Below are 12,878 nucleotides of genomic sequence, written 5' to 3' on the forward strand. Positions count from 1 at the left end.
GCAGGAGACCATCACCTCCACTAGGTGTCGTCCTGCTCCTCCTGACCTCAGTCAGGGGCGTTGGCATTCCTGGATCCTCCCTGTCCTCCAGGGTATTCCCTAATGATGCACAGGTACACAGCATTGTTTGGAATCGGATCCACCTTTCAAAACCAGAAGGAACTCCATCGAGAATCTTTTTGACCTTTTGGTACTTTTTCCATTTTCATCCTTTTACCGTTTTTTTAAGCTTCTGAAGTTAAACCATGGCCAATGCAGGTATACAGCTTCTTGGCTTCACACTAGCCTTCCTGGGCTTCATTGGCACAATAGCATCTACAGTCATGGTGGAATGGAAAGCTTCGTCCTACGCAGGAGACAACATCATCACAGCTCAGGCAATGTATGAAGGGCTATGGAGGAGCTGTGTGTCACAGAGCACTGGTCAGATTCAGTGCAAAGTGTATGATTCTCTTCTCCAGCTACCAGGTAACGTTGTTTTGCATCTCTTCTTTCCATGATAAAAAAGCTTTTGATTATTTTAGTCATGACTTTGTGAAATTGTGAGTCTATCAGTTTAAAAGTTTAGGATTTGTGGGGCTCTACACTGTAAACAGGAATGTGTAAATCTCTGCGGTCATTCAAGCCTTCCTAGAGGTGTAAGAAAAATGCCCTGTTCTCTACCTGTAAGACCCCTTTGCATGTAGAGACATGTCAGTCAAATACCAGCAGCTGGCTGATGAAAAGGAGACTTCTTCTTCTTTGAATTGAGAGGGGATAAAAGTTATCAGTCATCTCATAATGTATCTATGTAAATGAATTTTTGATTTCTGTGTCATAAAGGGCTGATACCAGCTCCATCAGATAAAAAGAAAATCCTTGAAGGAGTGTTTGTGGTAAACCTTACCTGGATGTGAGTCATGCTGTCTGCCTGTTTTGTGCCTGTTGCAGAAGTCTGAGATTTAGTGAAGAAATACTTCACTGAAATACAAAATACAAAAGCACTTAAACAAAAGACTGGCTGCTTGAAGTTTTGACTACATAACATTTAAAATAAGTTCGATTTTTTTTTTTTTTTAAAGAGTAGGTTTTGTTTTATTTTCATTTTTGAAAACTCATTATGTGTCCTGCTTTATGTAGCACCATGTAGCATCCAGGAGAAACAATGGTTCATTGCTCTGTGTGCTTCACATACATGGTTGTAATGGCAAATAAAAACGATTTGTATCCTTTTTTAAACTTTTATTTTAAAACACTACAAACAGAAGTAAGTATAGACATAGTTTACAATTAATGCTTGTTTGTGAAGTTAGAAAACATAGAGAATGTAGGAAGGAAGTGCACTCAACTTCTCAACTTTATAAGGTCAAAGCCAAGAAAATAAAACAAGCTTTAGAAAGCCACACATGTGAATGAAACCTGCCCAAATCAAGTGATTCTGTGCTGTGTCTTTGTCTCCAGGGATTGTACAGGGCACCCGAGGGCTGATGCTAGCCTCCGTCTTGCTGAGCTTCATTTCTATCTTGGTGGAGGTGGTGGGCATGAGGTGCACCACCTGTATGGCAGAACAACCGGAGCAGAAAGACAAAGTGGCTCTAGCTGGAGGGATTATCTTCATTATCGCCGGTCAGAGTCCATTAAGTTCAGACACATACAAGCAATGGACACACACTGCTTGAACATCATCTGACATGTAGGGAGACGTTTTAAGCCCGGAAGACGTTGCACCACACTATTGTATGTTTTATTTTACCACAATAATGCAACAGCATGATTTGGCTTGTAGTGAATTTGTGGAGTTCTATTTATTTATTTATTTTTACATTCATAACACATGATAGATGACATGCTCCTGCATGTTTTAACCTGTGTAGTACAATAATGTAAAATGTTTTTCTGCTCATGGTTTTTTTTAGGTCTGCTTGCGCTGGTGGGAACGTCTTGGTATGGCCACAGAATAGCGCAAGATTTTTATAACCCATTCACTCCCACTAACGCCAAGTGAGTTTGTCCTTCTCTGCCATTTAGTCTGGAATTCACACTAATTAACAGGCTGTAGCTGTGTGTCTTGACACAGAGGATGCTTGCTAAACAAAATGCCTTTTATTATTTTCTCATTTAGTTTTAAACATTTAAAAGATAGGTTTGGTTTTCAGTGGTGAAAAAACTGCTCATATCTATCTATCTATCTATCTATCTATCTACATATGCTGATGAACGCATACTAGTACCACCCTCTAAATTAAATAAGTAAGCAGATTATGAGTAAAATACGCTTAAAATATTAAACAGTATGATATTGAATAATATCAACAGTATTTACTGGGCACTTCTAGTTGTATACTGTTGGATGGGAAATTGATCACATTTGTTAGTAAAATCTTAATCTACAATGTAGCTAGTAACTATATATGTAAAATAACCAAAGTGAAGTAAAAACTACAGTGTAGCATAAAATTTAAATAGTCTACTTTAGTAAAGTACAAATACCTCAAAGTGAGTAATGTTATTTCTTATTATTGTTATTATAAATCCAGCAGCTGATTAGCATAGCTTAGCATAAAGACTAGAAACAGGGGAAAACAACTAGCACGGGGTCTTGTTGTCATTGTTAGGTTGCCTGGAGACTGGAGACTCCAGTCAAGTCACTACATCCTGCCAAGAAAAAGTCCTGGCATAAGCCCTGATGTAAAATCACAATGTGTCGATTGACACTTCAGAACCAGGCTAGCTGTTTCCCGTAGCCTCATATGTATCATACATACATGAGAGTGGTACCAGTCCTCTCATTTAACTATCAGCAAAAACAAAAAAACAAACAAACAAAAAGTCTACTTCCCAAATTGCTGTACTCTTGCTGTGCTCTCACTTTCAGCAAAACCTACTCTTTCACAGTCATGTAATTGACTTTACAAGAATGGCTCAAAAATAAACGTCAGACCTAACCAAGCGTAATATGGTCCGTTTGTGTTTAGACTTGTAGTTAATACCAGTACATTTGTGGAAAAAAAAAATCTAATTTCTGTCTTTTCCAAAAGTCAACGCACGTCTCAATATGATGTGTCATTAATTCACAGGTATGAATTTGGAAGTGCCCTGTATGTGGGATGGGGGGCCGCCTGTCTTTCCATTATAGGAGGGGGCTTTCTCTGCTGCAACTGCTCCCGCCAGGGCTCAGGCAAATCTCCACGCTACCCAGCATCTCGCTCTGCGGACCAGCCTGGCAGGGACTACGTGTAGGACAATCACCCCGTCCAGCCTCTGCTCAAGGAAGAACGCTGTCTTTGCAGGGAAATGTCTTCCAGATTCATTCAGATCAGTTTGATGTTTCGCAACATGTATATTTGCAGGTGTTATATTTGGTGTATGTTTTTGTTTGTTGGAAAATACTCTCCATTCTTTGGTTAGAATAAAGATTAAAAATTTTTATTATAAACATTATAAAGAATATTGTTTACCAACATACTTTCAGAACATCTCAGGCAATTTGTCTCCACTGCATCATCTTTGGATTGCAACTTTTATCCATTTAGTATAAATCTGTTCAGGGTTTGACTTTGCTTTGTTTGGAATCTTGCCATTATTATTTCATATCATGTAAAATAAAAACCCGCATTACTTCCATATTATTGTATATGTCCATACTAGTCTGAAGTTTGATTTTGTTTAATGTGTAACACACATGCTTGTAGACGGCACTGACTGAAAAGCTGTATCATTAAAACAATTGTAGAGTGGTGGAGGAAGTATTCAGATCCTTTACTGAAGTACAACTACTATTCCCACACTTTAAAAATAAGTGTTCAGTTCAAAACTTTAATTGTGTAAAAGTATGTCAGAACAAAACTATTAGAACAAAACTAACTTAAGCATGAAAACTGAAACCACCCACTGTGCAGTAAAATGTCCTTTGTCCATGGATCTGTTGGATCTGATTTCTTTGAATGGTTAAGGTTTTGCTGACTGCAACCAATTTATATACTGTTGGGTTGTTTAATCTACTCATATGTCAGCATATTATGTACCACCATCATGTTTTTAGAGTCTCTGTGTATCTTGAAAAAGTACATTTTTTGCTAAGTTTAACTCAAGAAGGAGGACTTAACTTTAAAGATCACCACATCTGAAGACATACAGTTTTCACTGGACTGAATAGGTTTGAAACATTGACATTAACCTGTAAAGTTACATTCCACCACTGCATTTATAGCTTCATTTAAAAGAGGGTCAGTGATTTCATGAATTAGCAAAAAATATATAATTTTCAGTGAATATCTGAAAACAAACAAGTGAAAGCAATTCTTTTTAATACAATGAATCGAGTTAGTGGGTTTTGGTCTTTTCATGAAATTTGTTCACAAGAAAACTGTAGAATATTACTTCAGAAACACACAACACAGCCAGACAATCTGAGGACACACAGCAACTATTGAAATCAGTATGTTCTACTGTTAATAGGAACATGTTAACAAGTCATGGCTGACTGTGTGCGTGTGTGTGTGTGTGTGTGTGTGTGTGTGTGTGTGTGTGCATGTGTGGATGCATATTCCTGTAGTTGTGGGGACAAAAATCCATTTACACAGTCACATTGGGAGGATCTGCCTTACTTATGGGGACGCAAATCCCCACAATGTAAATCATCAGAAATGTAATATGTATAAATACATATTAGGGTGAAGACTTGCTTTAAGGTGAATTTGAGGTTAGAGTTAGGATTAGGCAAGGAATGTTTACTGTTATGGTTAGGTGGTGGTTAAGACTCCAGGAAAGTCTATGTAATGTCCCTGAAAGTGATGGAAACAACACTCTGTAATAATAATAATAATAATAATAATACATGTAAGTTATTTATAAGAGAGTTTTATTTGTCCAACATGTAGGAGTGACTGCTGCAGAAATGCGTTGCCTCAGGGCAGGCAAAGCCAATCCACACAGGGAGGCATAGCTCAGACCACCAGCTCCTGTCCTGACATGCCTTTCACATAGGAGGTGCACTCATCAAAGTTCATGGAAACCAAATTCCAAAGAAGTCATACCCACCTACGTTTGGCACACTGAACTACACTTTGTGCTTCTCTTCACGGAAACACACACACACACACACACACACACAGTATCAACACATACTTGTCCCCATTGTGTCACCTCCAACATGGTGTGCAGTGAGCTCCACCATCTGGTGATCCTCAAGTCTGCAGCTCAAGCCCCAGGCAGCTGTACAGTTCATGTTTTGACTTGTTTCTTCAAAAATGAAAAAGAGAAAAAATACAAAACATACAGATACAGCACAAGAGACTCTGAAACCAAAACAGAGACGTCAAAGAAATCATACAAAACACAAATAGCAAAGATGTCTTTTGTATCCCTCACTCATGCAACCCTCAGCTATAAAGTTATTTATACGTACAAAATAATAATAAGATGTAACATGACACATACAGAGTAGATATTATGTGTATTCATTCTTCAGATGTTGTCTTTTACACTGGGTAATTCCTGTCTTTTTTACTTCATGTCTTTATTAGATAGGGCACAACAGAGAGATACTGTAATAGGAGATGAAGCGAGGAAGACATATAGGAAGCCATACAACTAATGTTCCCATCAGGTCTCAGGAAGCTGGACTTTGTTGTGGCTACATGATCAGTATCTTGCCATGGTGTTTTCATGACAAGGATTCCTCTTTTGTTTGAAACCCATGACATTAAATTCATGATGTCTGGGAGTCTTTCCTGTCAAACTGAGGTACACTGAGGTCTCAGTACACCTCACGAAAAACCTGATCCACTGACCTTTGGAATTAGTAAGGAAATGCTACTAAATGTACATTTTTCAAGGAGGAAAGTGAGCAAACAGTGGGATGTGAGATGGAACGAGCTGCACATTAACTGTTGCTACCCTCCGTTTCACATTATGGTCAATTCTTTACAAAACACTGTTTTATTTGTAAAAACTGTGTATGAGAATGCACCTACGGGTGCTCTCTGATTTCAAGAGGCAAGCAGCCTACTCATAAGCAACCATCTCCAGGTGGTCACTATGGCCGCTTGTTTCCTGCTGACACAAATATGACGATAGAAGCTCATGAGCTGAGAGAAGAAGTGAGTAAGATTCAAAAGGAAAATAGGTCTCCTTTACCTTAAGGAGACTTCATCATCATATTAATAATTTCTGGAAGTCTTATTCAAAGTATAAAATATCCCCCCAGAAATTTGAAAGATTATTTTGCTGGTAGTTTTCTGGGTGCACGGCTAAGACCTCCCATGCATTTTCAGTGTAATTTTAGCAGATATTTCTGATCTCACTGACATTCTCTGACTGTGACATGTGGAAGAACTTTACAGCAACTATGAATGAATCATCAAGATCCTTCCTCCTCTCCAGCGCAGACAGTGTTGCAGCAAGTCCAGCTTCCTGAATTGGGGGGCAAAATATGAGAAGAGAAAGTGCACGAAGTTCCTGTGTCCTGTGGTTGTGATGTGATGATGGGAAGATGTTCGTCTGCTTTCTCGCTCACTTCCAGGAACTAATCTGGACTCATTTAACTGTCAGTGACGCTGCTATTTGTTATTTTGATATACTCAGAGTTTGAAAGTAGCAATACCACAGTGCACACATGCTCTGTTATAAGTAAAAGTCCTGTTTTAGTATTAATATTTTTAATTAAACACAAAGGTATCAGCATGAAAATATACTTCAGGTTCCAAAAGTGAAGTATTCATCATGCAAAAAGGCATATTCAGAATAATAAATGTAATATTGTTGGATTATAATTATTGACACATTAATGTCTTCGTCACTTTAATGTTGACAGTACTGTATAACTACTTTATACAGTATGTCGGAGGGGTAATTTGTGAATAACATTATTTTCAGTCACATCTTAATGTATTTGTCACTTATATTTTGCATCTTTAAACTAATTCTGCAAAGTAACTAGTAACTAGAGTTGTTGAGTAAATGCAGTAAAACAAAAAGCACAACTTTAAGTATAATAGTGCAATACAAGTATAAAGTAACAAAAAAGTTTAAATATTCAAGCACATTAAAAGACCTCAAAACTGTGCTTGAGTACTCAGGTAAATGTACTTAGTTACTTTCCACAGCTGGCTATGAATGTACTGAAACATTGATACAGTGCAAAGATAATGATGAATGATTCATGAATGAATGATTCAAACTGTTACGCTCAGGTGACATTAGTCCTCTGCTGTGATTCTTTAACATTGAAATTAGATGAAAGATGGAAAATAAGTTATCTGCTGTAAACGTGGGGCGTGTGAAACGTGATGATAGGTGACCACTAGAGGGCAACGGAGGCCCGGTTTTGAATCCGTTTCCACTCTCAACCCCTGACATAATAGTCACAAAGCAAGACGACCATATATATATATATATATATATATATATATATATATAAATTTAAACTTTTGAACTCTTAAATTCAAGAGTTTGAATAATCTAAACTATTATTGACACTGTCAATTACTACTGTTAACAAGAATCAAACGGAGGGTGACTTTGGCATATGGATATGGAGATGATTATGGGGCTTACACTGAGATGTTTAATGTATGAGTGTAATAAAATGGAGTCTATAAGGAAATATATAAATAGAACACTTTTACACGATTTACCTTACATAAATCATTTAGAAAACAAGTCAGTATTACAACAATCAAATATTTACAAACAATCACCAGCCTTCACAGCAGAACAATACATTAACTCATAAATAATTGAAAAATGATGAAATAACAAACTGAATATTTTATTATTTCATTTTATAATGGATTTAGCATATTTAGTGAAGAAGCCATATATTGTACATCTCCATTAACTACTAAAAGCCATTTTGCCTGTTTTTTTCCAGGACACCATTCACACTTGGGTTTGGCTCTGACTCTGACACACTGATATCTGTAAAAGCTCTTCTGCTGCACTGTTTACACTAAATAAGAGAGTCAGATCTTAAATACAAATGTGTGAGATTCTGGATTCTGTATTTGAACAATGAACCACAGTGACCGACAGCATGTACTCAGATTAGACCTCTGATCTTTAGCACATCTTATCCGCTGACAGCTCTAAGAACCTTCTTAAATGTATGTAAGCTAATTGCCTAAATCCTATTTCCCCAAAGTTACAATATGCACTGAATGCACTGAACGCATGTTTACCATCAATACTTTCTATCTTATCTGCATTTCAGCAAATAAGCCATAAAATCTGAGGATAGGCTGTAATAAAAGCCATTCAGAATGACATTTTTTATGATCTTTGTAAAACAACTCGACATTTAGACTGATGAAGCAAATCGACAGAGTAGCACTTAACTCGAGGGCTTCCCCACACTCTTTAATGGATCTGGAGCTGGACCAGACTCTAACTCAAACTGCTGTAATCAGCAGAGTGCATTTGGCAGACATCACAGAAAAGTCAATGAGCGGGTACAAAATCAAATGGAAAACTAAACTGTTGCTACAAATCTTTTTCTTTGTCTTCCAGAGTCATTTGTGGCCTCTTGGATATGACAGAACTGTCCTACAAGTACAGAGCAAGGAGCTGAACTCGTCTTAAGATAGCGTGTCAGCTGCAGGGAATGCTGGGTACAAATCTGTTTCGTCTCACGCTGCACAGATGCAAGCCTGAACTGTTGGAGACACTCACAACCAGTAGATCGAGGATTTTACCACCATTAATATCGAGAAAAGTTTTATGTGCTGCCAGAGAGTGTAAGGCAGTGAGGTGGATGTCTGGTTACTATGTCCTCCTTGAAGAATTCACACAAGAGTCTTACAAAGAGATATAATGAAGGTCTGGCAGAGTTAACTGGACATGTGCCTTTGCTGTTCTCTTATAATCTGTCATCTATCTTTCTCTGCTATTATAATATATACATATTATATTTCGCTCAAGGACTGTTTAAGTACATGCTGCTTCATGCTTCACCACAACATTTTACCTTTTACGTCACTACATTGATTTGACATTTGCAAGTTACAAATTCTTACAAATTAAAGCATCCAGCAGCATGTATTGTGGTTTAAATTAGCTTCGGAAACAGTAAGTATGATGCTTGTGAATTATTGCAGTGGTAACAATAACTCAGTAAATCTCTATAAGAAAAATTTTGATTTTGCTGACAATACTTCTGTGCTTTTACTCAAGTAAGACTGCATGACTTGTAATGGAATATTTTTGCTCTCCTACTGGGGTAAAAGATCTGAATATTTCTCTCATCTCTGTTTAGTAGAGCAAAGGTTACTCTGTGACCTACCAGCAGAGGTGCCCTCTCACCTGATTTGAGACTCCCAGGTTAACAGTTTAACATCCTGAGCATCAGTCTAGGAAGACATTCTCTACTGCAGGCTGTGCGGTAAGCTGCAGGTCAAAATAACTGTTGATCTGCTCTGCACTCAGCAGCTGGGACACTGCAGAAAAGCTGCCTGTTGTCGCTCTGGGACAGTCATGTTTTTGTATCACAGGTTTGAAGAGTTTTGTGTATGATATAATGTGGAGCACGTTTAGCCCTATGTGACTTTGTTAACGTTTGCCTTTAATTATATACATTGTAAAAACCAAATCAATGCAATGATATTTGTGTTGGGCCTCTCCTTTGAGGTTTTCAGCCTGCCTTCGACACAAAATGAAGAATGTGCTGAAGAACTGTCTCTCCACCTCTAATGTAAGCCACATCAGGGGTCCAACTGTGGCTGGATAGAAATACAACATGCCTGCTGACATACTTGCCAGGATTATTACAGCACATCGGTATATTTTCTGGTGGATATGAATTCTCTGCAGAGGCTCACTGTGAAAGGGACTAACCTCCTGGTGAAAGCATTTCCTGTGCATTTATTGTTTTGATCAGCCTCTTGTTCTCATCAAGTTATTATTGTTGTATTATTATTATTATTATTATAGTTGGTACATCTTAATAAAAAGAAACAGAGTGATATTGATTAAGAAGATGCGTGTAAAGGCACATTCACACACACACACAGATCTGGATATACACACAGGCCAGATAATCCTTGAAGCCTAACTAATGAGATCAACTCGACTTTGAGTTTTTCATTTAGCTTGGAAAGAAGTCAAGATCTTAAATGCGTGTGTCTGCGGCTGCATCCACACTTTGTGCGTAGCTGTTTGTGTGTGTGTGTGAACTGTTTCATATGCATGTGTGTGTCATATTGACTTAATCAACTCTCAGTGCATCTCACAGCGGCGCAGCCAACAGGTCATTATCACTCATTCAGACTCTGCTGACCTCCTCCAACACCTGGATCGCTGTCTGTACAAAACAGATGAGTGTCTCCTTGGGAACCAGGGTCTCCTCCCCCTCCTCCTCCTCCTCCTTCTCCATATTTGTCAGGAGTAAACACAAGCTTATAATGTCTCCATCCACTTCAGTGCATGGAAAACAAGAGGATACATATTTATATGCAGCTTGTGATGCTCACATAGCATTAAAATGCATCCGTCTTTCTGGGGTGTCTTTATTTCTGTGTGACAAACATGCTGCAGTTTTTAGCCCATGTCATTTTTAGCACGGTAAAGTTTGGTGATGCTACACAATTACAGCTTGGAGCAAACAGTGATATAAAATGTAGTAAAGCAAGACCTTAGAGGGGATACTTTGGACCAAATTGGTTAGCATGTAAAATCCTCACTGCACAAATGAATCAAGAAGATTGCATTCCCCTGCCAACTATGAAGTTGCAAGGATGACACACAATTTTCCTTCCACTTAATAACAACAAACTCAAGGCCTTTCTAGCTGTCATTCCATTATCAGAGTCCAACACTTATACAAACCTTCTCTTTTCCTGTACAAAGAAATGCAAGCAGTCAAACGCCAATCAACATTTAACTGCAAGATCAAGCATTCTGTGAGTGTCTTTCTCCCTCTATTAGAGGAGTATTTCCAAAATCTCTCTCACTCTGGCAGAAGCAAATTATGGATCCTGGACAGGAGTCTCCAAGATATCCAAAACAGCACAGCCAAGATGTGGATATAAGTGATTTAAACACAAAGACGCTGCCAAGCTTCGCTGCACTGGCTCCCAGCCTCCTCCCATCTGAAAAAGAGCAGGAGCCAAATGATTTTTGGAACCCTGCACCTCTGCTTTTCTGAGTAAGGCCACGTCCTGCCTCAAGAAGCAGATTCCAGGTAGGCCTTCGAGGGTTTCTGGAGTCATTAAAAAAAAAAAAAAATCTCAGATGTATTTTCCATTGCTTTGGTTTTGAACCAGAGTTTGGTTCAAATCTTCGAATTTGAAACATGATGAGATGAAGAGAAAGATTTTGAAGAGGGGATGATAAAAGTATGATTAAAATGAATTTGTTTATCACTTACATCATTTTTTTCTGTTATCATACAATTCTCTGTTGATAGTTTGGATTTTCTTCTTGGATTTTTTTTTCTCTGGTAACAATAAAACAATAAAAGTGTGTCTGAAATGATAAAAGTTTTTCCATCTAACTTACATAAACAATCCCTGACATTAACAAACCAGATTCATTCAGTCTTGTCCTTTTTTTCTATCTATGTCCATCTGTGTATCCATTAGTTTTTGTGTTTGGCCTTTAGCTCTGCTTCACTTTAAACGCAAACTGTGTAATAAATATTACTCTCTGGATGCTGTATTCCTTAAACACTTGAATATGGAGTGATGCTCAGTATGTAACAGATCTTATGGCATCCCTCCACCTTGTGTCCTCGGAAACACACTGAAACAGATAAGGGAATCCTCTAGGTGGGGGATGCATGGTTCTGACTGTGAGATGTGGAAAGCCAGAAATGATTCTCCGTTTGAAGCAAATACTGACTTAACTGCCCTGACTTGTACACTTCCTGTTTGTGGATGCAGAGCAGTATTTCTTAGTAGCATTTTTAAAACTGCTTTTTATGAACATTGCTGTTACTGTCACAGCCACATTTGTGCCATGAGTGGTTTCCTGGTTCAGTTCTTTGCTGAGTCACTTGTGCCCTACTGTGGATCTCATTATTATTTTAATAAATAAGTGCAGCTATTCAGCTATCGTGTCTGCTGTGTCCTGCATCTGGGCCCAGATGTTGCACTCAACTTGTGACAGTTAAAGGTGGCCTGCAGGAAAAACGCAGCAGAGACAATAAATTTAAATGTTTACAAGTGGGAAGCCAGCATGGGATTATATAATTTTCTCTGCACTTTGCACATGTTTTTCCCACTTAGGGGATTAAAATAGAAAACTCTCGGCCCAACATGATGCCACAGTGTAACTTCAAAATGTCAGTTAAATCCCTGCACACCACATTTCCATTTAGTTTGGCTGATTAGGCCTCTTTATTGGTTGATTTTGGTTGGTGCTTTGCTGAGAGTTGTGAAATAGGATGAAGGATTTTTTTGGCCAAATGAAGCTATGCCACCATGCAGCACCATGTCGTCGTCCAAATGAATCTCACTAACGTGGTGATTGCTGTTCTTATTTTTGCAGCAAACTGCAATTTTATTGACACTACATACACAATTTGTTTAATGATCAATAATCATTATATTTTATACTCACACTGAATCAAATGACAAAATGTAATGTGACAGCAGAGGCATTTCTGACCACATTGCTGCACTGAGGAGATTTTTGGTTTCTTTTCAGTTCTTTGTTTTGGTTTTACAGCACATTTACACTTGGACTGCTATCAACAAACATGTTTCCATCAGCAACAAGCTGCAGTTTAGTTTTCAGTACATCAGTGTCAGAGGGGGTTGGAAGAGACAGGGGCCACTGAAGATACAAGCAGCTATACTGATGAACTGGGGAAACTTTAAGTCAGTAAAAAACCTTGAAGTCATCAGTGAAAAGAAAATGGAAATTGTGTGTGTGTGTGTGTGTGTTGGAGGGAAAAGAAGCTG

General features: G+C 38.2%; 1 protein-coding gene across 1 annotated transcript; it reads left to right on the forward strand.

Annotated features, from left to right (window-relative positions):
• Positions 1-103: 103 nt before the first annotated feature.
• cldn1 (claudin 1) lies at positions 104-3,719 on the forward strand. Its single transcript, XM_046409348.1, has 4 exons — positions 104-468; positions 1,441-1,605; positions 1,896-1,980; positions 3,057-3,719. The coding sequence occupies exons 1-4, from the start codon at positions 246-248 to the stop codon at positions 3,217-3,219; spliced, it is 636 nt and encodes a 211-aa protein (XP_046265304.1). The 5' UTR covers positions 104-245; the 3' UTR covers positions 3,220-3,719.
• Positions 3,720-12,878: the final 9,159 nt, after the last annotated feature.

Source organism: Scatophagus argus, chromosome 13 (assembly GCF_020382885.2).
Source record: "Scatophagus argus isolate fScaArg1 chromosome 13, fScaArg1.pri, whole genome shotgun sequence".
Taxonomy (NCBI): domain Eukaryota; kingdom Metazoa; phylum Chordata; class Actinopteri; family Scatophagidae; genus Scatophagus; species Scatophagus argus.

What these genes read in the sequence shown, in the direction of transcription:
- cldn1 (XM_046409348.1), top strand. Translation starts at nt 246, where the DNA reads ATGGCCAATGCAGGTATACAGCTTCTTGGCTTCACACTAGCCTTCCTG. An exon ending in GATTATCTTCATTATCGCCG is followed by an intron (nt 1,606 to 1,895) that starts GTCAGAGTCCAT and finishes GGTTTTTTTTAG; the next exon opens with GTCTGCTTGCGCTGGTGGGA. An exon ending in TTCACTCCCACTAACGCCAA is followed by an intron (nt 1,981 to 3,056) that starts GTGAGTTTGTCC and finishes ATTAATTCACAG; the next exon opens with GTATGAATTTGGAAGTGCCC.